A 24,820-nucleotide genomic window follows, 5' to 3' on the forward strand; every position below is an offset into this window, starting at 1 on the left:
GTTACGACCCCGGCCCTCGCAGGGACCGCACACATGGTCTATATGGGCCGCCGTACCGCGCAGGGACTTACACCCCTGCGCACACACAGATAGCACGCCAGCGATTAGTTTACACTCAGAATCGAGTCATTGGTTTCTTCACTCTAATCCTTTTATCATCTCATCGGGCTGCCTCGCAGAGCCAGTCCTAACAAGTTATAAATTAATCACTAAATAAAAGAGCTCTATTACCTTTATTAAAAGGATATGGTTTAAAATAGCTAAATAACTATCTTTTAGGGATATTATGATAGTTATTAATTCTACTATTAGTGCTAATCTCCTCTATAAATATAGTAAATAGTTTTACACGGTGACTGGTATTATCGTCTACTCCTACGGGTACTCTTATTTTGTGGCTCCCACCCTCTTCGCAATCCTCTTCTATCTCTTGTCATAAAATGAACATGCTATTATGTGCTTTCATCGTTTAACTCGCCTGAAGTGGCTGATATTCTATTTTTCAATCCCATGGTCGACTGATGAAACAGTCAATTGCTCTTGGTCATCCTGCGGCTGATCAGGACAATAACACCGGGGGGCCTTTCAAGTCTCCCAAGATGAAATTGGTTTGTCCTTAAGGAAGCAATACCCGTGCGAAAAACCGTAAGTTCGGAAAATAGAGTCGATCCACGAGTGATATAGGGACAGCTAGGCAAGAAAGTCAACGCTGCGGAATCCCGAAACAGGGCTGTCATTTTAGAGGACACTCCGACCAAGTGGAATCAAGAGGTCAGCATTGCTACATGTAGTGCCCGAATTCCCAATCAAGGAGATTGCTAGAAAAACAGGTCCTCTGACTAGATGGACACTTCTGTTCAGCCCCATCGATACGAGCGCGAACATCGGGCAGCGCATCGGGTTAGCGCGAGGATATACATCGCTCAGTGGAAACGGAACATAAAAGGCACACTGGACCATCTTCTCTGATCGCCATCTCATCCCGGGCATTTCATGCTCCACGATACTTTGAATATGTCCACCACGCAGACTACCCACGTCTACAAAGTGGTCGGCAAATTGTCGCTCACGGTGGATCTCACCTTGCCGCCCGACTTCTCCGAAGATGATCCCCTCGTTCTCCATTTCCACGGAGGTTTTCTGGTTCGTTGCTGAATTACTTTCTCTCAAGTAACCCATAGAAACTCAGATAACTGATCTTGGTGTTGGTAGTTAATTGGTGCCAAAAACACCCAGCCTCCAACCTGGCTGATCAACGCTTGCCACCGCCGGAAATGGGCTTATGCCACACCCTCCTACCGTCTTTTGCCAGAAGCGTCCGGGCTGGACATGTTGTCTGACTCCCTCGATGTCACCAAATGGATCTACGACAACATCACCAAGAAAATCCTCATCGCGGGGTCCAGTGCCGGTGGATATCTTGCATTCGCCACGGCCGCCCTGCCGCAGGCACCACCCCTTCTGTCTGTGCTCTCGGTGGCCGGCGGGCTGGATTTTACGGCACCTCGATGGGTGACGCCAGGCCACAGCATTCGGCCCGTTTCAAACTTGGCCGAGCAACTGGCGTCGGTCGATGCAGCAATGGAAACTGGCGATCCCATTGATGGCTACCTCTTCCCCCCAGATCCAGCCACGGATAAGAGAATCCAATGGATCCCAGCCATTTATAAGGGGGCCAAGTTCCCGCACATATTGACTCGTATTCCTGGACTCGCGGAGCAAATCGACTCCCAGGGAGTGGATGTGATACCGGATTCTCAAAGGGCCCTTTTCCCGCTCAGCTTTGCCATCACATCCAAATTCCCACCGACGGTATTTCTGCATGGGGATATGGACGACATCGTGGAGTTTGAACAGAGTGCCCGGGCGGCGGACAGGTTGAAGCAAGAAGGAGTAGAGGTTCTTTTGGGGCGAGTCGAGGGTCTGGGTCATGGCTTCGAGCTCCAGCAGGCCGTGGATGTCGACGCGGATGGATCTGATCAGCCGAGCTTCTATCCACAGTTCCGACAGGCCATTCAATTCTTGGAGAGAATCGTAGCCTCAACGAGTGAGAGCGCGTAGGACTTGTCGCTCACCACGCGGCCGGAGTATCTATATTTAGGTCTCGGCGGCATCGGCAGGATTCGTGGTCTCGAAGAATGGAACATTCGATTGTGTTTTCTTTTGCACAATTAGACGTTCAGAATACCAAGGTCAGCGGAACTGCGGTGTTGATGAAGGTGAAGCTGGTCGATCGTTCTAAATTAAGACGGGCCAGACCGCCCGTATCGGACGCCTAAGCGCAGCATCGTCAAGGCTTGGCAATCCTGGCTGATCCCACGTTGGACTCGCTGCTCGCCCAAACACTAGATCGGGCCTGATCGGCAGTTCGACGCTCGACGCTACTGTCGGTAGACACAGCCTAGAGCTCCCCCGTGCATCTATGATCTACACTACTTGGGACGCCTCAAGGACGATCGACGTGCGGGCACAGCCTCTCCATCTGTGAATCCTATACACGTTATGTGCCTGGACTGAGACAGCAAGCTGATCACGGCTGTGCGAGACGCCTAATGTCGCGATTGAAATCCAGCCATCCTACGAAGGCAGCGGTGGGATATAAAAGCACGCTGAAGACCTCGTGTTGAATACCATCATCAGCTTCCACTCCAGTCCATCACTACAACTCCAACACTCCTCTCCGTCAGTAAACCACCTCTCTCATTCTACAAAATGAAGACCGCCGCCGTTTTCTCCGTTCTCCTGGCCGCCACCACTTCTCTGGCCGCGCCTGCCAAGCGAGCCGACCAACCCGTCACCATCAGCGGTCTCTGGGCTTCTCTGGGGAAGGAACATGGATCCGTCCAATTGAGCCTGGAAGACCCCAACTTCAACGACTCGACCAGTGCCACTATTGACTGGTATGTTTCTGCCTCGCACTTGCTGTTCCACGATTGATCTGACTGACACAATCAGGAATCGTCCCGGAGTGCCGCCCACGGACTCTCGTACTGCCGACGGCAACTACTACGTCCACTTCCCAGATGCTGGAACTGACATCACGGATCTCTCCCGGCTGAGCATCCAGTTGGAGCGTGTCAAGGGCCCGGAGTCTATCTCGTTTACTGTCTACAACGAGGCAAACGACTCCAAGTGGACATGCTACGGGGTGAATGGCACCGACGTGACCCAGGAGTGCCGCTTCATCGGTGAAGGCTTCTCCGTCCCCCCTACTTCCTCTTGAGTCTGATGGAAATGGATGGAGATTGGGTTGCAATTCAGTCTGGATTGGGATATGCATTGGGGGTGTGCAGTTCAGCGAGTCATTCATTTACAACTTGTATCTAGATATATGCATCGAATAGAAGGATTTGGCCTTTATTCAACCAGCGCGCTTTATGGTCTGGCCAAGGATACTACATACCTTGCTCGAGGGGAGTAATTGCCAAGAACCACTTAGCTGATCTTGGTTGCATCAAATGAAGCGAAAATACAGATTGCGTTTTTGAAAAACAATTCAGTCATTCGTGAGATTTGCAAAAAGCCTGTCCATTCCTAGGTGGAAGCACGAGTCTCATCCTTTACATCAACTTGGCCATGATCGTGTCGACTTCGTCCATGACCTTCCCGACTGGCTCTCGCTGCATCATCCGGCCCAGCCAGTCCTTCATGTAGGGAAAGTCATTCACATCATACCCGTCCTCCTCTTTAATGAATCTGGTAATGTGATGCTGCCAGCTCACCCACGCCAGATCCGCATACGAGCACTTCCCACCCACCAACCACGGCCCGTCCGCGCCGACATCCTGTTTACTCAGAAACGCATCCACCACTCCGGACACACGTTTCATCTCGGTGACATAACGCTCCGCCGCGCTGGGCAGTGGCTCGCGATGAAACTTCTTGAACCAGACCGCTTGTCCGTAGTAAGGTCCCTGGCCAGACGCCTGGAAGAACAGCCACTGGCGGGCGAGCTGGGCGTCGTTGGAACCCGGCTCGAAACTGATTTTGCGTGCGGTGTCGTATCGCTCGATGAGGTACTCGACTATGGCGCCGGATTCCCAGAGTGTGAGGTTCGTGTTTGGGTCGTGGATGGCGGGGATTCGACCGTTGGGGTTGATGGCGAGGTACAGTGGTTTCTTGACGTCGGAGAAGGCGATCTCTTGGAATTCGTAGGGGAGGGAGAGTTCGTTGAGAATGATGGCTACTCTGGGAGGATTGGGGCCGGCTTGACCCCATAGTTTGATGGGCTGAAGAGTGGTGGACATTATAGTGGTTGGACTGGTGAGATTGAGTTGACTTGTTCCCAGATGACAGTAGACATAGAGCGAGATATATATACATGGCATGCTTGCTATTAATTGCTCTTCTACATGTATACTGTAGATGCGTCATGAATACTATTAAGGGTGGGATTGGACGCCTGGGGCATTACAAAGCATGCTCCAGCTCATTTGATCTCGATGGATGCCGCTTGAATGCTCGGAGGCGCGAGAGGCCGAGAGCGAGATGGCGGTTAGTCATCGGATAAATGATCTTATGCTATCTGCAGGGTGGTGTTCTTTGATAAAATTGGTGCAGCAAAGATCTGCCATGATGACGATTTCTTTTTTGTTTACTATGTTGCCACGTTGCATTCAACATGTTCTCGCTATTTCATGAGGCTGCATAGATTTGTATACACCATTACCTAGCTAAAGGCAAATCAGAAAAACCTTCGAAGTTACTAGTGGTATTAATCCATCCATCCTCTCTAGAAGTTCCCTACAGTACCTCTGGCTGCTTCGGAATAGCTTTGCACATAATCAGGGTACTTAAATTGGCAGCTATATCTCATTCGCCACCGGCGATACGCTCGGTAGTCATTCCGCAGGCAAGGGCAGCAGAGCCGGCTGGTGGTGGGAGAAGGTTCCCCGGCATGATGCTAAGTGCTCAACTTGCCAGGGATACACCGAGTTCTGGGGCAAGAGCACTCATGCGCGCAAGAAAGAGGATTTACGGACAGATCGAGCCGACCGAGATGCAGTTGGCACCGCAGAGGTAGAGGCAGATGCGGGCGTCCAGTACCACACTTCCCCTTTCGTAATGAGCGCCATGTTGTCGATATCGACGCCACACCACGGTTCTGTATAGGCAAGAGGATCTTTTTGCGCTGCGGCATTTAAATAGCCACCCCACCAAGATCGGCAGCCAGGTTTGAGGCCCACAGGCAACACCATCTCCCCCATCTCCCATTCGTGTTGATACCATACCAACACGGAACCAGCAGGAAGGATATCGGTGCCAAAGGTTGTAACGTCCACAGTGGCATCACGCCAGAACATCGTGAGTACAGCATTGCCACCACACGTTGTCGTAGTGGTGGTCTTGTTGTGGGTGGCTATATCAAGCGTTAGCACTGCAGTTCCCGACGAGAAAACCGCCCGTCACTTACGCGAGTCGCATTGATTCGTGTCTTTGTTCCACTTCCCGAGAGTCTCCGTCACACTGTGGCACCAGGACATGTTCAATCGCACTTTGCAATCATCATTGGCGTCCTTGAAAAGCTCCACCCACTCATTGCTCGGTCCGTACTGAGCCAACGGGTGGGTTGCGGCAAACGTTTCGAGTTGCGCCGCCACACTGGACGATAGGCGAGGGGTGGCAGTCTTCGTCGGCAGGCGACTCGAGTGAGAGCCGGATGGATTAGAAGGTGACCAGTAGCGGATTTCATTGCCACCCGCTCCAGGACGATCCAGGATTTTGGGGGCATCAGGGTAACAGCCCTCTTCCGCGTAGAGGAGCCATCGGTTCTCCATTTCATCGTTTCCCGCGTACCACGTTCGGCAGCCAGGCTTGACCCCTAATGGGAATAAATTCCACGAGCCCGCATGCTCACTGTGTCCACGATAATAGACCGTCCCGGCCGGGTATTTCGTGTCGTACCAAGGAGCGGTGTCGAAGTACATCGTGATGTTGACGTGGCCATCGCAGAGGGTCGCATTTACGCGCGCCGCGGTTTCTATCCTGACTGTGAGCCGGAGCGATCCTAGCAGAACCATAATTCGCATGGAGCTCACCATTGAAACAATTGCCGGACGTTTTATCCCACTTTCCGAGACTCTGCGACACGCCGACGCACTGCGTGGTGTTGACGCGCACCATGCACTGGTCATCATCATCTTTGAGGAGTTCCAGCCAATAATCACTCGGTCCGTATCGAGCCAAGGGGTGTTCTTCAGCGAACGCTTGGAATGTCGGATTGGGCAACGAGGATGAGGATGGGAGGGGAGTGGTAGGAGTCAAAGTAGGAGTCACACTGTGACTTCTCTTGCCCACGACACCCCCACGAGCCACAGGAATGTCGAGCTTTCCATTTTCCGATCGGGCACTCACCACGGCGCTCAAGGCAAGCGCCGACAGGAGAGCTTGGAGATTCATATCTGTATGCGACCTCCTTGGAAGAGCACGACAGCTCGGTATAACGGCGAGGCCCTGAAGGGCTCTCTCGGGGCTGAGTGTTTTATATCAGATCTCCTAGTATGCGATATACTAGGGGATTTTCGTCCATCGCCGACCGACTTTGGCCTCCGGACCCCAAAGTGAAAAGAATATGGTGTTTATGGTTCCTAGTCGGGTTTCGGTTCTCCTACTGCATATGTGTGTACCGATCCACTTTCGTCTTGTAGTTGCGCTCGCTGTGGCTATCCTTCGCCCCAGTGGCATGTGGCCCAGCCTCAGCCTTGTTCTCTCGTAGTGACATCCAGCGATCGATACCGGATCCTTCCTGGCAAATATTGGCAGGAGTCATTTCAGGGCTCAGCCTCGCGGTCACTTGTGGGGTCTGATCGTCATATAAGCAGACCAACTAGATTCCTCCAGGGCTAGACAGTGGACACGCGCAGCCTTGGAAGGTTCTACCTAAGCGTGGTGACGGAGCATCACAGAAATAACCTTGAGCGGCCTGGTCAACGCCAATATGTTGTTACGGGGCTTTTGGGGGGGATGTGATTTCATAAGGCGATAACGTTGCGAACATGCATTAGCTAGCTTAACTAGAGACTGATTCATGGTCGCGCGAGTGGGGAACTTGAAGAATATCTTGTTTCTTTGGCAGACATCGCCTCACTCCCTTGTATTCGAGTCGACTCTCTGAGAGGCTCGTTGGAAGCTGGAATCAAACGGGGAGTAAGATCGGGCGGTCGAGGAAAGATCTTCTCAAAAGGCCACATCGGGCGACGAATACACCGATGTCCCAGGCGAGCGAGATCCTGATCAACACCGCCAGGTGTTAACGCAAGCATCCAGTCAGCAGCCATGTCAAAGAGCTCAGGCTCCAGGTACCCGATTTTGACGACAACTATATCTGTGGCGCGAGGCTGGAGGTTCAGTTGTGTAAAGTCGTCCTCATGGTGAAAAGGCTTGCGTAGTTTGGTGATTATCACCATGACACTCCCAACTTGCAGTACTGCCTCGACCACCGCGTCCTTGTCCCCATGTCTAATAGCATGAACACGCCCGGTCATTGAGATGGGTCCGTGATGGAGGTCATCAACTTCGGCTCCGGCGGTCACTGTGACTGTGGCGCCCACGCCAGCTTGCAGGATGGTTTCGATGGCCCGTGGCCCTGGTATACTTGCATAGATGACACTTGACCCGGCCTCCTTCCGGAATTCCGGCCGTGTCAAGAAACGATAGAGTCCCCATGTCACATCCCCAGCACCCCCAGCTGTTGGATTGTCACCTGAATCCGAGATGAAAAATGGATGTTGGTTCGAGGAAAGAGCAGCGTCAATGCACTCAGTGAGTGATCCCGTTGGGGCCACGAAATGGAATTCTTTACGTGCATCCCAGAAGTGTTGCGCGAGCCTCGCAGCCTGTCTGGTGACGGTATCCCCGTCCCAGCCGGTGACAATGACTACGGCATGATTGCGAGGCTCGTCGGCCCATGCATAACCGACCCAGATTGCGGCATCTAGTACCCCGGATAGTGATTCGACCTCTGGCACCAATGCATACAGTCCCTTCGCGGGCTCTTCCCGAGTGGAGGTCTGTTCACCTGGCAGGAGAATGGGAACTGGGGCCCAAGCCTTCAATGGTCGGCTCAGCTGGCCCGGGTTCGAAATCAAGAGGTTGACTAGATTCCGACAAGCGCGCTCTTTGGTATCTCTTGCGTCCTCGTGCGGTGCCATGCGGTAACAAGTGATCAGGTCAGTTTGGTGCGCCAGGCGTTGGGACACATTGCCATGGAGATCCATAGACGCGGACACGATAACCTCGGGGCCGATGACAGCTCGGATCCGATCAAGAAGGACCACTTCGACGTCGTCTAGACCCTCGACGCACATGGCTCCGTGAATGTCGAACCACAGGCCTTGGATGGTGGTTGATTCACAGATCTCAGATAGTCGAGTCACAATCTCACGAGCAAGTTCCTCGAATGCAGGTCGAGTCACGACACCGCCTGGAAGAGCATGGCCGATAAGGGCTCCCCTCCAGCTGGCAGCCTCGCCCAGCTCTGTTCCTGGATGGATGAATGCATACTTGTCAATGATTTCTCCCGCCCGGCGAGGGTGAAAGGCCGGAGCGTGTGTACGGGCAGGGGAGAAAGTCGAGGTTTCGCAGGCGAGTCCTGCAATCGCAATGACTGGACGCCACGCCATGGCGAGTCTTTGCCGAGCAGGTTGCCGTGCACTAGAGCGAGATGGAGAGATGTGCCGAATGTAGATTGGCAGTCGGTGCTTCCGGAAAAGTGACTAGAACGGTAGGACAGAAGGCTGGCACCGTCAAAGCTGTTGTTTGATGTGTTTTAGCGCGTCCATCGCCGCCATGCAGCGTCGCTTCCAGCCGATGCTCAACCCCGCTTATCTATGGACCGTGTCGCGCCGGGGTCGTCGAGTCCTCAAATCGCGTGGTTCCTTCTGTAGGATCCACAACAACGGTAATGAACGACAGTAGCCATGAGGCCACTGGCTTGAGCTTCTTGTCAGGAGGATGAAGTGGCGTGGACGGAGAGTTGACGTCTACTCACAACAGGAAGAGTAAGAGAGGGAGGCGGGGAGGAAGAGCTCGCCCGAGCGGGGGAAAGCTTGACGCGATGAGTGTGACCGTCAGACTCACACTCCACAACTCCCATCTCAACTCTTGGGGAAGCAACGCCGATCGGCCACACCAGAATGAGCGTGCCCATTCCGTGTGGAATTGGGATTGGGGGCGCAGCTGTGGCAGATGAAGCCAGCGCGGAGCATGGCGATGCTGTACGGGATGTATACCTCGGGGTACTCTTGCTCTCAACTCATCTTCACAGAGAAGAACCAGACCAGGCCGAATGTCACAGTTGGATCCGTTACAAAGTACCAATGACCCTCGTCGCTTGTAGAGCCTCACATTATCATTGACAGAAGATTAAGAAGAAGGTGGCTATGTGAATCCATATCGACCATTCGCCCAGATGAATAAGCGTTCACCGTTGTCTTCCCCTCGCTAGATTGTCAGAATTCACTCCTGAAATCTCCCTACAGCAACCAGAGCGAACACGAGAAATCACCACCACGAACATTAGTTATTCGGCCACTAAGATGCCCCATGAACGCGACAAACCTCTTCTAGAAATTGCCTGTTTCAACGAAGAGTCGGCTATAAGTGCTGCCGAGGCAGGTGCCAATCGTATTGAGTAGGTGACTAGAGAGTGTTTCAGGGCTACTTACTTCCAACTTCCAGTCTTCCATTTCTGTGCTCGCTACACAATATCTGCAATTCTCCATGGGTGTGCTTGATACTCACGTCGATACAGGCTATGCCATGACTATGCATCCGGAGGTCTCTCCCCTGATCCCGCTGTGCTGTCTGCCTTAAAATCACGGTTGTCGATTCCGATCTGTGTGATGATCCGCCCGCATGCGAAGCACTTTTACTACAACAATCTTGATTTTGAAGCTATGAGGACGACTCTGGGAGCTCTGGACAGTTGCGGGGCCGATGGTTTTGTTTTCGGCATCCTCAACCAAGCTGTCCATGATGGGTCCGCGCCAGCTCCATGGATCGACGTCAAAAGAAACAAAGAACTGGTGGGTCTTGCTCGCGGGAAGCCTTGTACTTTTCATCGCGCATTTGATTGCATCCCGGAGCCCCACTGGGATACTGCATTGTCTGATATAGCCGAATGTGGGTTTACTTCGATTCTCACTAGTGGCGGCCCGTCTGGTGATCAAGCTATCGATTGTGTTGATAAACTCGCGGCTCTTTTCCAGAAGAGTCTTCCCTTTCTCAGGCCATGCATCGGCGAGTATCAGAGAGTCCCTGAGGTCATAATTGGCGGCGGTGTGAGGTCAAGCAATGTTCAGCTGCTCTGGGAACGAACTCATGCGCAGAGTTTCCACTCAAGCGCCTTGCTTCCCTCGTCTCAATTCGTAAGCAAGGAAGAAGTTGCAAGGTTGAAAGAATGTATGGACTCTTTTCTAGGGGAAGCAGCGGGCTTCACAGGCAATTCTTAACACACTTCTCTCATCCTACACTACCGAGCCAGGAGGCAGATTCATTTAAACCTGGGATGTCGGAGGGTTATTATCAATAATGAATATATGTGACTGCCGAATGAGGCACACAAATTATGATTAGGGTTTTCAGAGCAGGGGTTCTACGTGGTCTCAAGCCGATATAGCCACTGTTCAACCTGCCAAGCAGAATAGGTCAAAGCCGAGGCAACCCTGAATATGCCAATAGGAGCTTTTACAAATCCATGATTGATAGTATCAAGACCGAAGGTACATAAATGAAAATAAGCCAGTTTGAGTTACAAGTATGGCCCTTGCAATTTACCATTGCAGCCCAGCATGAGGTCCCACTGCATGCTCCATTTTCCGGCCTGCTCCAGCTCCTTTGGAGGTCATTGCTTCGAAAAGCCGGTTTCCAAAGTGATGGAAGGCAGAGGTAATGCCACCATGATCAAAGAGTTCCTTCTCCATTTGGCTGAGTTCGAAGTGGAACTCACGCCCATCCAAGTGAATGGTGTCCGTGTTGAAATCAATCGAAATATCCGTCCCGTCTGTCACGGCTTCGTAGAATGCTTCGTCCTGCAGGGTAATTCCCAGAAGTCCTAAGTTAGGCATGTTGCGCTGGAAGATAAAAGCAAATGATCTAGCGATGACGCATTGAACGTTACAGCCTAAACACACAAGTTAGCAGATAGGTCCCAAGCTCTAGTATGGATATTTCGAAGAGGAAATTCAGAATAACCAACCCAGAAGTGCCATAACGGCTTGTTCGCGCGAGGAGCCACATCCGAACCCTTTACCAGCGACCACAATGTTGAATCCCTGCTTAGCACGCTCGCGGAAATCCGGGTTGGTGTGCTCCAGGCAGTGTGCGCCTGCAATCTCATTGGTATTCATTCCAACCAGAAACTCAGCGGGGGCAAGCTTGGTTGTGTTTTCGTCAGCCCAACGTTTGGTTATCCTTGTGTGAATTAGCTGAAGAGGAACGTACCGCGTCAGTGTCTACAAAGTCACCGAGCTGTTGAACCTTTCCTCGCAGAAGCTCCGCAGGGCCAGAATTGGCGGAATTCTTGGACGAAACGAGCGGACTCGTCTGAGGGTGGTTTGCTGCAGGCGCTGCATCCGAGGATGATTGCGGCACGCAATTGGGTTCAACGTAAGCCACGCCCTTGGCTTCCTTGGCTTTTCCAGAATCCTTAAATATGCCTCGCAACGAGTTCCATCTGCTCAAATCGATTTTGCCAAGCAGATCGTGGGGATCCGTGAGTTTCATTTCAAACGAGGATGCAGCGACGGTTGCAGCCGATCCCAGATGCCCAATGGAACCTATTTCACATTCATTAAGATCCTGGTAAAACCAGAAAAACACTGACGCATATCTGCAGACTCACCTTTACCCATCCGATTCTCAAAGTTTCGATTCTGGGAAGAAAGCCAAACTTCTCCAGGCTCAGCGTGATCGGCCGACATGCCAACGCAGTAGCTGCATCCTGGAATACCAATCTCAAATCCAGCATCTTCATATATCTCGGCCAGGTGTAGTTCGCGAAGGCGATGAAGAATAGGCATGGAGCCAGGGACAACCTTTCGCTTTCCTTTCTTGCTCGGCTTCAGGCCTTGTTTCAGACCTTGCTCCAACACAAGAGCTCCGAGGATCAAGTCCTCCTCGGCCGTTGTACAAGCGCCGATGAAGCAACCATCTAGCTCCATTCCCTCGTGTTCGATGACAGGAACGACATCGTCCGGGCAGGGATATTTGGCTAGGAAGGACTTGACGTTGCCAAGATCAATTTCATGAACTGCAGCATACTGCGCATCTTCATCGGGCTTGAAATAGGTCGTGAGGTTCTTGTGGCGGGTGAGGCGGCGTTTCTGCACAAAATCGTGCGTGATTTCGTCGGGGACGAATACTCCAGTGACGCCTCCAAATTCCTTTCGGGGTTGTTAGTCAAGGATGGGTTGTGATTTATCGGTCGCACGTACTGTTGTCATGTTGGAGATTGCAAATCGAGCATCCGATGATAGGCTCTTCACCCCGGGGCCTGTGAATTCAACTATTCTCTCCGAGGCAACTGTGTTGCGTTTGAGTTGCTGGAGAATATATAGAATCACATCTTTGCCGCCTATGCCTGGTCTTGGCGATCCAACGAGCCGAATGTTGACAGACTCCGGCACCTTGAACCAGGTCTCGCCAGTCACCAGCGGCATCGTCACATCCGCAGCGCCCAGACCAATGGCGAGACATCCTAGTGCTCCAGACGAACAGGTGTGCGAGTCAGATCCAATCACTACCATGCCGGGCTGTGCACGCTCTCGGTAAAACTCGGTGTGCAGAATCGTGTACTATGGTAAGGTGAGTCAATATAGGTACTCCATTTCCCAGTCCATGTTCCACACGCACATTCATTCCTTGGTAGTCAGTCATCTTGAAAACATGCTTCGCGCGCTCGCTCGCGTCAATCAGGGCCTGGACTTTGGGTAGTTTGTTGACTCGGGGGTCAACGACATGATCGCCAGCTAACCAAAAGCGATCATTGCGAAAGATGCCCGGTTTTCCAAGTTTGTCATATGTCCTCTCCATTCCCTGTATTTTACGTCAGTCATGCAATTGTTGCGTGTTCCAAGAATCCTATGCGTACCGACCACGATGCTTCAGAGGCAATGACCCAATCCACATGAATCCGAAGCAACTCTCCCGGGGTTACAAACCCTTTCTGGTCCATATCATGCATCGCAAATATCTTTTCGCTCATGGTCATTCCCCGTCGGCCGGCTGGTCGATGGGTAAGAGGCTCGGGAAGGGATTTCGCATGATCGGCCGAGTTCAGTGCTTCCAACCACGCCGAGACCAAAAACAAGATTTCCGATTCCTGCTCTGCGGTCAGAGAACTGCCGTCGGATACTCCAAGCCCACCCAGCTCAGGGGGCTGGCGGCAGATTTCCAGGACATCTCTCAACGCGGTCGATTCTCTCGTCTTTCCGGCGTTTGTGAGAAGCTCGGAAACGGTTATCAGTGCGTCTAAGACGTTCGGGGGGGAAGTTGGGACCGCATCTGTGCCGGCTTATGGTCATTAGGATCAGGGAATATAAAAAGCATGGTTCTGCTTCTTTCTGGGGAATAAACTTGCCATCCAGCGGGGGGAGCTCAATGTTCCGTGATTTATGTACAATGTCCACCAAGTCTTTTTGCTGCAACATCATGACCAATGGCGTTGAAACGGGCACTGTGATTTGAAATACAGACCAGGTACCTTTGTCCTTCCATGTTGTGCATGAATATTCGGCTATTATATTGTTCATCTCCTCGTCTGACGTGAGAGTGCTGTATGTTCCATCGGCCCGTTCGCGGCCCGGAAGCGGGCATAAGCAAGGTCTTTCGGCGCGCCGACGCTCTCGAGCGGAGTAAAATAAATGAGACGGTGAAACCGGGGGCGCATTGATCTCATGGATCCATTGGCTTGCTCCATTCAAAAGAACAACCCTAGCCAACCACGCCTGAAATCAACCAGAACAACATGGCCGCATCCCCCGCAGTTTCAAAGCTTCGCCAGCTCCTAGCAGAAGACAATAAAATTATCGTCTGTCCGGGTGTCTACGATGGACTGACTGCGCGGATCGCCCTCGAGGCCGGATTCGATGTGCTATACATGGTAAATCCTCCACCCTTGCATGGCGACATACGTTTCACCTTCCAACTAACCAACCGCGGGATCAAGACGGGAGCGGGGACAACTGCGTCGCGACTTGGCCAGCCTGACCTGGGATTGATTACGCTGAACGAGATGCGTGAGAACGCTGAGATGATCGCGAATCTCAACCGGCTCAAGCCTCTCATTGCGGATGCGGACACGGGTTTTGGAGGTATCCCACAACCCACGCGCAGAGCTCGAAGAAAACGGAGACTAACGAAGCAGGGTCGTTGATGGTCCACCGTACGGTCACCGAGTACATTCGGGCCGGAGTCGCTGCGCTTCATTTGGAGGATCAGCCCACATCAAAACGCTGCGGCCACTTGCGTAACAAGCAATTAGTGGCTAAGGATGAGTTCTTGTCCCGCATCAAAGCTGCCGTGAACGCTCGTAAGCTTTCGGGCGGCGACATCGTGCTCTTTGCTCGGACCGACGCGCTTGCCTCCCTGGGCTATGACGAAGCCATCTCCCGTTTGAAGGGGGCCATCGAGCTCGGAGCGGATGTGGCATTCCTGGAAGGTATCACGTCCAAGGAACAAGCCAAGCAGGCCTGCCAAGATCTCAGTCCCACCCCCGTAGTTTTCAACGCGGTCCCGGGCGGTGTTTCCCCCGACCTGTCCACTGCCGAGGCACAGGAACTAGGATTTAAGCTGATCATCTTCCCGGGTTTCGCACTCGCCCCCGTGTATGCCGCAGTCAAGAAGGCGGCGGACCATCTCAAGGAGACAGGTACCCGGATTCCATCTGAGCTAGGAAGCCCCCGAGATCTGTTCAACGCCGTTGGGCTGAGAGAGGCCATTGGTATCGATATGGCATCTGGTGAAGGTCTCTTCGAGGGAGGTGTTTGAGGTAGATCAACTCATTGTAAATAGAATCGGCCACCCAGCAAATAGGCGTGGCTGTGTCAATCAGAAAACACCCGACGCATTTCACACCCGGGTTATGCTCACCACGGATATGTAGATGCAACAGTAAAGGTTCGCCTGCTCACGCATTGCGGAGACACGATGCATTACTAGCTTCATTGGGATAGTTAAGGCGGGGTGCATGGAGGGCCAACCAGACCAACCACTAACCAACCACTAACCAACCACTAACAACGCCCCGAGTCGCTGCTGATCGACTCCGGAAGCGGTGTGGAATACCAACCTAGGTAAAGATGGACGAGTCTGCGGAATCTCGGCATCTGGCATCTGACCCTCTGGAAAGCGAGGCAGACACCAACGGCCATGCATGGAGACATTTAATGAAAGAGAGTCGGAATTCCTAGTGTCCAGCGCAAAGCCCCGTCACGTGAGCACGCTCCATCCCCCAACAGGTTAGCCCCAAGGTGGCGTCCGATGCTGCCTACGTCAACGCGAAGTTCACTGTGGAAAGCCCGGCGCAGTATGGTGCGACCACATCGCGGTGCCGTGGAGGCACAACCCCATCATCGAGGTCGACGAATTGCTTGTCGGCAATGTAGGCAGGCAAAGGTGCGATCTGCCGCACTGCTCGGACTTTATGGTATGGATGCACACTAACAGCCATTACAGATCCGCTGTGAGTTATCGTCAGGCGGTTCAGCTCCCTGTTCCAGATGCCGGCGAGTGGCACAAGAGTGCGAGATTGACCTGGACTTCAAAAGAGTCAACAAGCGCGCGCAAGTACAACTCGATCTTACGGTCAATTGCAAGGACTAACGTGTATTCCAGACGGCTCGAGGAGCTTGAAGATGAAGTCCGGCAGCTTCGGACGTCTGTCTCCGGCTTTCCGCTCTCTCAATCGCGGCCATCTCATGAAATCTCGACTTTCAACCAGACTTTGGATCACGGCGTGGCCAGCTTGTCGGGCTCGGATGTTTCGCAGTCGGTCCAAACTGCTCTGCCGAGCGATTCACCGGTCTCGCTCCATCAAGGCTCTCAATTATCAGCATCCCCTTTATCACCAACCATTGCCAGGTCTCTTGGCCATGTGCGACTAGATCCACCGCAGATTGACTCACTTTTCCATCTGTACGTTGTGTGGTTTGGCCGTGGAGACTGATTTATGAGACTGATTCCCAACAGCTTTTTCACCAAATATCACCCTTTCGTCCCGTTACTCAGACCCTCTTTGGCCCCGAATGACTATTTCAGTCAGAGTCCGCTTCTTTTCTGGGTGGTCGTGTATATTGCGTCACGTCAATACACCGAAGAGCCAAGTCTGATCACTGCTCTAGCCTCACCAGTCAGAAGTCTCTTGTGGGAAACAATTTCCAATCCTCCACACAGCTGGCACGTTGTACAGTCAGTCTCGTTGCTGTGCATGTGGCCATTTCCAACCTCGTCCCTTTCGACCGACAGCACTCCCATCATTATTAACATTGCTCAGACCATAGCGATGCAGCTGGGCCTGCACCAACCTGAGTCCATTCAGGACTACTCTCGTACAAGAAGGAAATTGAGCTCAATGGAGATCTCTGAAGTGGTCAAAACCTGGTCTGTCTGCTACATTGCCTCTCAGAGGTACGTTCTCCTTTTTCTTCCGCGGGAGAGACATTTTCGACTCACCCTAAACCAGTATATTCACCACAGAGGGTATGGCACTGGCCTCTTCTGATTGGATGGTGGACCGCATATGTGATGAAGAAAGTCTCTACGTGGTTCCCAATTCCATCAAACACCTGCTCTTGATATACCGGTTCTCAGCCCGTGTCAGCAATTACATGTCTAAAAGCCTTCCTCGAACGCCCACATGGCCTCGCTCGCAGGGTAGCATTTCAATTCTTGGGGTGCTGGAGCAAGAGTATCTGGATCTCTCTCGATCCATTGGTGAGAAACTTACTGGTAGGTCCCCCATCTATTCGCATCCTACCCACATTTCCTCACTGATCCTATTCTTTAGCCGAAAACGAGGTACTGCTTCACTTCGCGGGATTGCAACTATACGTCTTTTACCTTCTAGACTCGGGCGAGACGCTGTCTCGCAAGATGGGTCTGGTCAAAGCATTCGAGTTGGCCAAATCTTTGATCGGCAGGCTACAACAACTAGATGCTGAAACCAATTTCATGAAACATTGTCCGGCATCATACTTCCGGGCCACTTCCTTGGCCGCTTTATTCATCCTTCGGCTCGAGGACTCTAACTTTTCGGGACTTCTCGATGCTGAAGGTGGCAAGAAAGCCTTTAACGTTGCCCTTTCACTCATCCGACGGACATCGCTTGAAGACAATGATCTTCCCGGGCGTTCCTCGAAGATTCTTGCCCAGCTGTGGAGTATACAAGGTCGCTCTCAACAAAGTATGGAGGCCCCTCATCTGAAGCTCAAGTCACGTTTGGCGGCGAGCCTTCTCCACGATCAATTATGGACTTGGAGAGAAAGCTTTGGGGGGCAGACATCTGCCGCACATACTTCACCTCGCGGTACGTCTTCTAATATATCTGCTCTCCATCTCCCTTTCCTCTCATCCGTGTTTACTAATCTTCATTGTGCAATAGACCTGCCTGTGGATCAATCTCATCACGGCGAGCCTCCCCCTACGACCCTAGATGACGAGAATCTCATGCCTGCTTTCTCTGACGCTGTAGTCGGTCGTTTCTCATTCGAAGAGGTGTTTGATCCCGAAATGCTGTCGCTACTTCCATTTGATCTCGACGGCAATGTATTAGACCCTGGAGCGCTCCCTCCGGAATCCGGGTCGGGCCCTGGGCTTCTAAATTGATTATAATTCAATTCATGCCCACTTTACACAGACACAGGCCATACCTGCTGACCACTGACCCTCAATAAATCCCCTTACGAACCTGATTGGAAATAGTTGCTATCGCTAATGCCAAGGCCTTCTCCGGGATAACTGTTGCATCGTACCAAAGTGGATATCGGTTATCTTTGATCCACCGCGGTTACGACGCCGAGGGCATTCGAGCTAGTCTCTTCACCGGGCTCTAGTGCTTCTCGGGTGGCATGTCGGTGATGAAGCGTCAGGAAATAGCTTGGCAGCTTTCGGTATCGATTTCGGCCAGGATTACAAGGCTTTAGCCGTGGCAAGGTGTATATGCGTTCATCTGTATGTAGTTATAGGTATTCGAGGAAGCTGTTCGGTTGGTGACAATCACTCCATGGCTTTTCCAGGGGAAACCCTTAAGTCCTTCTGATCTCTTCATGTCTAACTCGTCCACATCATCACAATCAACATATTTTCAGAATCTTCTTAGGGAATGCATAGTCTAGAGGTGGGTGCGAGTGACCCGCTTGGGAATGACCGCGCATTTGCCGCTTTTCTCCGGACGAGTTCTCGCTCCTTCACTGCCCCCTTCGGATCTCCTCTCCCTCTGCCTCCTCGCCTTCTCGTTCGCTCACGGCCACTCTCCACTGTCGGGCCTCGCCGAGAGCTTGATGCGACTTAGCTATGCGTGACCCACGCTGCTCGCAACACGGACCACCAAACATTCTGGCGCAATATCCGTGGTTGCTCAATATCATTGGCCTGGGCCCTTCACGCATCTGGCCCGCCCCAATCACGCCGTCACGGAGTCTAATTCGCTGCATCTCAGAGCCACACCCGACACTATCACAGTTGACCCCGGTGCGCGACTCAGGAGTGCTCTTCAATCCGAGTTAGCGTGGCCTGACGGACCAGGAAACACCGAGGAATCCGCTCCTCAAGCGGGGCTCTCAGAAACTAGTCCTCCCCTGGATGGGGCGCTCACGAAGGAATGGGGCTGGATGGTGATCGAAGTCGATAATCTTCAACCCCAGGCGCGCCCTGAGCACCCCTAGGCTGACAACCAAAGATGAGCGAGAGTCAGGTACGGGCCCCTCACGCTGCCTCTCAGGTTGGGGTTGGGTCCTTTCCTCGGCATCCTTTTGTCCAAAAGCTCGGCGGCACTTGTTTTTAGGTCCAGGACGATCTTTCTTAGCGTTTGCGCCACAGTAACATTGGGTCGGCATCGCTTATCGAACATCATTTCCATTGTCTTCGCAATGGCGATCATTGCCTTGTTGGCCTTGGCTCATCTGGACGTGGTCATCTCCCGTATAACACTCCTATCCGGAACTTGCCTCGCCGCAAGGATACTCGAGGGAATTCGGTCTTATCACATCATCACTCTCCGTCGGGATTCCGGTAGTATGCAAGTGTGCTTCTATACGGCTTAAAAGTGGTGGCGGCACTAAGAGGACCCGTGGCTGATTAGGCGTTTTCTTGACGAATGTGGGGATTAATATGTATCCTCAGGACTGAAAAATGGCCATGCCGATATGAGTGAAGCCATCCGTGCAGACGCTGCGCGACATCCCTGCTTATCGGAAGAGTTTACTTTTGGGGTATCAGTCCGTTCCCCGCTGTCTTTGATAGCGATAGGGCAAGGGGCAAAATATGGTGCCGCCATAGTCCACGAGATCCTCCTATGTTCCGTCCCAAGGATTCTCTCTCTGCGCGTGGATTCAACCATATACCGCTAAGAAACTCTCTGTCCATCAGATGCTCCGCCATGAGCACTTTCAGAACCTCTGGCTGGTCAGCTCTTGGACACGGGCCAGACTATCTCGATCTGAATGACTGCTGCATGTGAGCCCATGGCATCGTTCTGCACCCATCTCTGCCAGCGCACTTTGCAGCGCTTCGATCGAGCTAGCTTGACGAACCCCCCATCGGTCTCCGACGGCGGGTTATTTTGGCTAGCCAAGAATTAATTCCGCGATCCGGGTGGCCTATGGGATTGATCCGTCGATGATGTTGCATCGACGCAAAGTCTCATAGAGCTGAAGAATTAGGATGTGCTGAAGGATTGAGCTCCGTGAAATCTCCGCGGGTGCTAGCAGAGATACTGACCACGAGATGTCATGCTTGCCATAGAAGCTATATAAAGACAGTTCTTCCTGTCGAACTTTGGCTTCTGTTCATTCACACCAGTCCACACTCACCTGACTTCGATCCATCATCTTTGCACCGATACCAGTTCAAGGTCAACAAAAATTGAGATCCATCATGAAATTCTCCGCAGCACTCATTGGTAGCTCTCTCCTCGCGACAGCTCTTGCCGCGCCTCTGACCTCCCAGCGTCAGGCACGCAACGAGGCTCGCCGTCTCAACCGCCTTGGAGCGCGATCTACTACTCGCAAGAGCAACCCGCCCTACAAGCCCGACACCTCTGAGGTCCTCAGCCTCAACAAGACTTCTCACGAGGAGTACAGCTCGAACTGGGCTGGTGCTGTTCTGATCGGCACTGGCTACACTGGAGTGTCCGCAGAGTTCACCGTTCCCACTCCCAGCGTTCCTAGCGGTGGCTCCTCCGGCGAGCAGTACTGCGCCTCCGCTTGGGTTGGTATTGACGGCGACACCTGCAGCACCGCCATCCTGCAGACCGGCGTCGACTTCTGCGTTCAGGGCAGCTCCGTCTCCTTCGACGCGTGGTACGAGTGGTATCCCGACTACGCCTATGATTTCAGCGGCATCAGCATCTCCGCTGGTGACAAGATCAAGGTCACTGTGGACGCCACCTCCAAGACTGCTGGGTCTGCCACCGTTGAGAACGTCAGCACTGGCACGTCCAAGACCCACACTTTCACCGGTGGTGTGGACGGTGATCTGTGCGAGTACAACGCAGAGTGGATCGTCGAGGACTTCGAGGAGAACTCTGGCCTCGTTCCCTTTGCTGACTTCGGAACCGTCACCTTCAGCAGCGCCACTGCCTCTGATGGCAGCTCCACTGTCGGTCCTTCCGGCGCTACCGTCATGGACATTAAGCAGGACTCCAAGGTCCTGACCTCCAGCTCTTTCACCGACGACAGTGTCACCGTCAAGTACACCTAGGTGGAAGGCAATCGCACCACCAGCTCCTTAATGTGAGCACAAATTGGACGACGAAATTTATTTTCAAGAGAGGCACGTTGATCGCGAGTGCAGTTGGTTTGAAGGGTAAATATGTACCGAATCTTCCATTTTCAGTGTTGGCCTTGTTAGCCTCCTCGGCAGTGCCATGCTCCAAATACAAGTCAAGATATATGAAAGTTCATTCCAAACGTTATTCGCACGTAGTCCGTACTATCTACATGTACCCAACTTCACATCTCCCAGCGTAGTGTCGGATTGACATTCTTCAAACTGATATAGATTAGTTGAAGATTTGTCAGAATCAAAATATACACATCGGAAAAGTAGAGACACCGGCAGTTTGTATTGAATTGATCGCTGACCATGGGTCCCGTTGTAATCCAAACTGTACCTTGCACTTTGTAGTCCCAACCCAGTCACCTCCTTATGACAGTCGTACTGCCCGGCTAGTCTGCTGTCTGTAGCCCTGACTCGGGAAGTACAACTTGCTTTTGGTCTCACAGATGGAACCATCGCTTAGCTGATCGACAACTAGAGATGCGTATCTAATTAGTTGCAATAGAGGCCTCATAATGACGTCTGGATGGCCCGAAATTAGCTCTTCTTCAGCTCTGTCGATCCTGATCCACCGCATATTTTCCATACATATAAATAGCCCAAACAAGGAGGTATGAAAACGGCCTTCGTCTGTGCGATCCTCCATATGCCTAAGGCGATGGGAATTCTACAGACATTGCATTATAAGTGCTTTTTGCTAGCTTCTCTAGCCAATTCCATAATATGTCACCCATCCAAACCCTCATTTGAACAGGCAGACTATGCCCCCGAGAATATCATTGTTCGAGACGTCGCTATCATTGGCGGCGGCGCGAGCGGCACATATGCAGCTATTCGACTACAGCAAGATTACAACAAATCAGTCCTGGTTGTGGAGCAAAAGGATGTGCTAGGAGGTCACACTGAAGCATATCACGACCCTGAGAGTGGATCCACGATCGACATTGGCGTAATAGTCTATCTCGACCTGCCCCTCGTACGAAACTTCTTTGCCCGTTTTGATATCCCGTTGACCACGATGTTCTTCAACTCGCAAGTGATCAAAGAGGTTGATTTCCGAACTGGTCTTCCAGTGTCTCTCCCTCCCACTTTTGATGATACGGCAGCTGCGTTCGCTCGATATGCAGATCAGTTGGCTCGATATCCGACGTTAACCGAGGGATATGTCTTCCCCGATCCGATCCCAGATGATCTACTTCTTCCATTTTTGCACTTTGTGCAGAAGTATAACTTGACCGCTATCCTTCCAAGTGCCTGGTCCTACGCACAAGGCTACGGAGATATCTTGAATTTGCCGACAGTACATGTGCTGAAAGTTTGCGGTCCTCAAATCCTTCGTCCCCTATCCGCTGGATTTCTCACAACTGCCCGGTGGAACAACCATGAGATCTACGAGAAGTCCCTCGCGCTCCTAGGCAATGGGACAAATGTGTTACTCGGTAGCTCGATCGTGGCAATGCGACGTGATGGATGTGCCAATTATGTCGACTTTCTCGTCCGCACACCTAATACTCATACCCTTGTTCGGGCCCGTCAAGTTCTTTTCACTATTCCGCCTCAACTGGAAGGCCGGAGCCGATTTGACTTGGATAGGCGAGAAATGGCGCTCTTCTCGAAATTTCAAAATTTTGAATACTACACTGGCTTGCTGCGGAATGTCCCCATTACTGACAACACGACTCTCATCAACATGGCCATGGACCCGTTGAACTTTTACCTTCCCACGCTGCCAACAACATATTTCCTAGGAAGAACATACAAACGCTCCAATCTCATTAATGTCAAGTTCGGGAGTGATGGCACTCTGACCCTGGACCAAATTCAACGCCAGATCATCGCAGAAACGACCCGAGCAGTCCCGGGGGCGAAGCCAGAATTCGTCACTTTCAGGAATCATTCACCTTTCGCACTACGCGTTTCCGCAGATGAAATCAAGAGCGGTTTCTATGCGCGGCTAAACCAGCTCCAGGGCCGACGCCGAACTTGGTGGACGGGGGCTGCTTGGCATGCTCAGGACAGCGGTCTATTGTGGAATTTCACCGAGGGGATTCTGGCCCAGATGCAACGAGCCTCAGACACAGGCTGCCCAGATGGAGAGGTAGAAAGCAGGTCGATACCCAGGACCGCGAATCGCTCTTGTGGAATGAGCCGCAAATGCTACTCCTTTGAGTCCTGCTCAGCCACGCCGTGGGCGTGAGAAGAATGGCCTGAAAAGAGCTTCTGTCGACCCGGATCATCCGGGAATCGGATCCTGTAATGGGAATCGGATCCTGTAATATCGCCACAAGGCGTCTTGCAGAACATCATAGCATGCCCCGTACCGAATCAGCTCCAAATTTTGAAAGTCAATCATTGTTGATGAAGATCGAGGCGAGTTGAACTTCTGACGTCCGTAATCGATGATAATATCGGCCGCTTCTCTGACCTCAGTTTCGATCTCCTCGATTAGACTCTTAGCCCCTGTTCCAGTCAAGTTGGCAGAGGAGCCCAGGATGGCAAGATTCTCATTAGCTGCCAGTCGCGAGAGCTCTTCCTGGAGTGGACCTCCGTTGACCAATATCGACAAGGTTCCGTCGAAAGAGCTCTGGGCCAACGTTGTAGGTGGTATGCTTTGGATGATTGGGTGGTTGGGCCGATACGGCGCGACAACGCCAAGGGGAAGATCCAAGTCCACCGTCAAGAGCTTCACCATTTCTTCTCTCTTGGGCGGCAGATCATGGAGCTCCTTGTGGAGAGCGTAACTGCCCACCATGGCATGCCGTTTGTGTGGCTGTCGTCTTTTTGTCAAAAAGATCCGGCGGAGTGCATCTGAATCAATTGCAACGATCGCGTAGCCAACGTCAGCTGGGATTATTGCAATACCGCCATTTTTGAGAACTTCGAAGACGCGCTGAGCATCATTCTGCGGAGAAATAATTGGAGACATGAACGTATGAAGCACAATACCCACCAAATCCAGCTTTAGTGGACTGAATATATCGATTACAATATTACCGCTGTCGCTCTGCTAATGATGAGAACTTGTGCAAAATGCACGCTGTCCAGCGATTCAACCAGATCCCAAATATTACTTACCTCCTGTCCATGCTAGACGACCCATTCTTCGTGTGGTGATACAACAACGGACACCAAGCTGGCCTGTGCAACCAGTAATCAAGTCTTATCAGGGGGATTTCTGTGAATAGGAGGGATCCGTTTCATTCGCGTGTAGACCATCGCGCCAGTTTCCGAGGAGTCCGGTACTGACAAGCCGACGAACAAGAAAATGGTACACGCCGACCCCAAAATCCCCCGGTCAATCCACTTTCACAATGGCGACTTCAGAGCTAAACCCCCCGCGAGCTGCCCCTGTCAGATCCTGCAGTTGGGATGCAGTGACATTGGCCACCGGTTCCTTCCAGATTGCATGCCAGAGCCCTTGAGCCCGGATCGAGTATTCGTGTCCCTTTCGGAAGCGCTGTCTCGGAAGATCCACTGTTCTTTCCAATGTTCCCTTGGGCGAGATCTCAATGAGGTCTTCGCGTGAGGGTGGAAGCTTCCGCGAGATCTTGATGGTGTCAAGGGTTAGAGTGTGGCCAGTACTGGTGTCACACACTTCGAAGATGCCCATGAGACCGGCACGGTTGTCCAGCGGTGTGCCCCATTTGAGGACGGTGACTGGGGAGCTGGCTGGATTGTGGACGGTGACTGTGACTGGGAAGGTGGATGGTGACTGTGCTTGCATGGTCGATGGCGAGGAAGTCAAGGAGACCTGCAGGTCCAGACTGGGGTCCATGTTGCTCACCGAGGAAATAGATGTAGTCGAAGACGGTCGAGGGATTCGGAA

General features: G+C 52.3%; 14 protein-coding genes across 14 annotated transcripts; 7 read left to right on the forward strand and 7 right to left on the reverse strand.

Moving 5' to 3' along the window:
* Nucleotides 1–1,014: 1,014 nt before the first annotated feature.
* On the forward strand, nt 1,015–2,061 carry N7459_004576 (alpha/beta hydrolase; the record flags this gene model as incomplete). The annotated part of the gene is made up of 2 exons (XM_056943760.1): nt 1,015–1,143; nt 1,213–2,061. 2 exons carry the CDS (start codon nt 1,015–1,017, stop codon nt 2,059–2,061), a joined length of 978 nt encoding a protein of 325 aa, XP_056800643.1.
* A 651-nt stretch (nt 2,062–2,712) lies between these two features.
* N7459_004577 (uncharacterized protein) lies at nt 2,713–3,223 on the forward strand (the record flags this gene model as incomplete). Its single annotated transcript, XM_056943761.1, has 2 exons — nt 2,713–2,900; nt 2,956–3,223. The coding sequence occupies 2 exons, from the start codon at nt 2,713–2,715 to the stop codon at nt 3,221–3,223; spliced, it is 456 nt and encodes a 151-aa protein (XP_056800644.1).
* Nucleotides 3,224–3,560: 337 nt separating this feature from the next.
* On the reverse strand, nt 3,561–4,247 carry tpcF (glutathione S-transferase tpcF; the record flags this gene model as incomplete). Its single annotated transcript, XM_056943762.1, has 1 exon — nt 3,561–4,247. One exon carries the CDS (start codon nt 4,245–4,247, stop codon nt 3,561–3,563), a length of 687 nt encoding a protein of 228 aa, XP_056800645.1.
* A 705-nt stretch (nt 4,248–4,952) lies between these two features.
* On the reverse strand, nt 4,953–6,399 carry N7459_004579 (uncharacterized protein; the record flags this gene model as incomplete). The annotated part of the gene is made up of 3 exons (XM_056943763.1): nt 4,953–5,359; nt 5,414–5,980; nt 6,039–6,399. The coding sequence occupies 3 exons, from the start codon at nt 6,397–6,399 to the stop codon at nt 4,953–4,955; spliced, it is 1,335 nt and encodes a 444-aa protein (XP_056800646.1).
* Nucleotides 6,400–7,025: 626 nt separating this feature from the next.
* Nucleotides 7,026–8,621, reverse strand: N7459_004580 (M81 family metallopeptidase; the record flags this gene model as incomplete). Its single annotated transcript, XM_056943764.1, has 1 exon — nt 7,026–8,621. The coding sequence occupies one exon, from the start codon at nt 8,619–8,621 to the stop codon at nt 7,026–7,028; it is 1,596 nt and encodes a 531-aa protein (XP_056800647.1).
* Nucleotides 8,622–8,826: 205 nt separating this feature from the next.
* Nucleotides 8,827–9,148, reverse strand: N7459_004581 (uncharacterized protein; the record flags this gene model as incomplete). The annotated part of the gene is made up of 2 exons (XM_056943765.1): nt 8,827–8,981; nt 9,079–9,148. The coding sequence occupies 2 exons, from the start codon at nt 9,146–9,148 to the stop codon at nt 8,827–8,829; spliced, it is 225 nt and encodes a 74-aa protein (XP_056800648.1).
* Nucleotides 9,135–10,500, forward strand: N7459_004582 (copper homeostasis protein CutC; the record flags this gene model as incomplete). The annotated part of the gene is made up of 4 exons (XM_056943766.1): nt 9,135–9,236; nt 9,480–9,631; nt 9,752–10,367; nt 10,420–10,500. 4 exons carry the CDS (start codon nt 9,135–9,137, stop codon nt 10,498–10,500), a joined length of 951 nt encoding a protein of 316 aa, XP_056800649.1.
* A 272-nt stretch (nt 10,501–10,772) lies between these two features.
* On the reverse strand, nt 10,773–12,876 carry acoC (uncharacterized protein; the record flags this gene model as incomplete). Its single annotated transcript, XM_056943767.1, has 6 exons — nt 10,773–11,122; nt 11,198–11,375; nt 11,443–11,777; nt 11,843–12,383; nt 12,435–12,794; nt 12,853–12,876. 6 exons carry the CDS (start codon nt 12,874–12,876, stop codon nt 10,773–10,775), a joined length of 1,788 nt encoding a protein of 595 aa, XP_056800650.1.
* Nucleotides 12,877–13,966: 1,090 nt separating this feature from the next.
* On the forward strand, nt 13,967–14,988 carry N7459_004584 (isocitrate lyase/PEP mutase family protein; the record flags this gene model as incomplete). Its single annotated transcript, XM_056943768.1, has 2 exons — nt 13,967–14,312; nt 14,366–14,988. The coding sequence occupies 2 exons, from the start codon at nt 13,967–13,969 to the stop codon at nt 14,986–14,988; spliced, it is 969 nt and encodes a 322-aa protein (XP_056800651.1).
* Nucleotides 14,989–15,373: 385 nt separating this feature from the next.
* Nucleotides 15,374–17,823, forward strand: N7459_004585 (fungal specific transcription factor domain-containing protein; the record flags this gene model as incomplete). The annotated part of the gene is made up of 7 exons (XM_056943769.1): nt 15,374–15,458; nt 15,504–15,615; nt 15,676–16,134; nt 16,189–16,626; nt 16,682–16,947; nt 17,006–17,524; nt 17,600–17,823. 7 exons carry the CDS (start codon nt 15,374–15,376, stop codon nt 17,821–17,823), a joined length of 2,103 nt encoding a protein of 700 aa, XP_056800652.1.
* A 2,268-nt stretch (nt 17,824–20,091) lies between these two features.
* Nucleotides 20,092–20,916, forward strand: N7459_004586 (A4/G1 family peptidase; the record flags this gene model as incomplete). Its single annotated transcript, XM_056943770.1, has 1 exon — nt 20,092–20,916. The coding sequence occupies one exon, from the start codon at nt 20,092–20,094 to the stop codon at nt 20,914–20,916; it is 825 nt and encodes a 274-aa protein (XP_056800653.1).
* Nucleotides 20,917–21,509: 593 nt separating this feature from the next.
* Nucleotides 21,510–23,191, forward strand: N7459_004587 (uncharacterized protein; the record flags this gene model as incomplete). The annotated part of the gene is made up of 2 exons (XM_056943771.1): nt 21,510–21,605; nt 21,749–23,191. 2 exons carry the CDS (start codon nt 21,510–21,512, stop codon nt 23,189–23,191), a joined length of 1,539 nt encoding a protein of 512 aa, XP_056800654.1.
* A 36-nt stretch (nt 23,192–23,227) lies between these two features.
* N7459_004588 (uncharacterized protein) lies at nt 23,228–23,746 on the reverse strand (the record flags this gene model as incomplete). The annotated part of the gene is made up of 1 exon (XM_056943772.1): nt 23,228–23,746. The coding sequence occupies one exon, from the start codon at nt 23,744–23,746 to the stop codon at nt 23,228–23,230; it is 519 nt and encodes a 172-aa protein (XP_056800655.1).
* A 543-nt stretch (nt 23,747–24,289) lies between these two features.
* On the reverse strand, nt 24,290–24,769 carry N7459_004589 (uncharacterized protein; the record flags this gene model as incomplete). Its single annotated transcript, XM_056943773.1, has 1 exon — nt 24,290–24,769. The coding sequence occupies one exon, from the start codon at nt 24,767–24,769 to the stop codon at nt 24,290–24,292; it is 480 nt and encodes a 159-aa protein (XP_056800656.1).
* Nucleotides 24,770–24,820: the final 51 nt, after the last annotated feature.

Source organism: Penicillium hispanicum, assembly GCF_028827665.1.
Source record: "Penicillium hispanicum strain IBT 35686 chromosome Unknown utg000004l_segment0_segment0, whole genome shotgun sequence".
NCBI classification, from domain to species: Eukaryota; Fungi; Ascomycota; class Eurotiomycetes; order Eurotiales; family Aspergillaceae; genus Penicillium; species Penicillium hispanicum.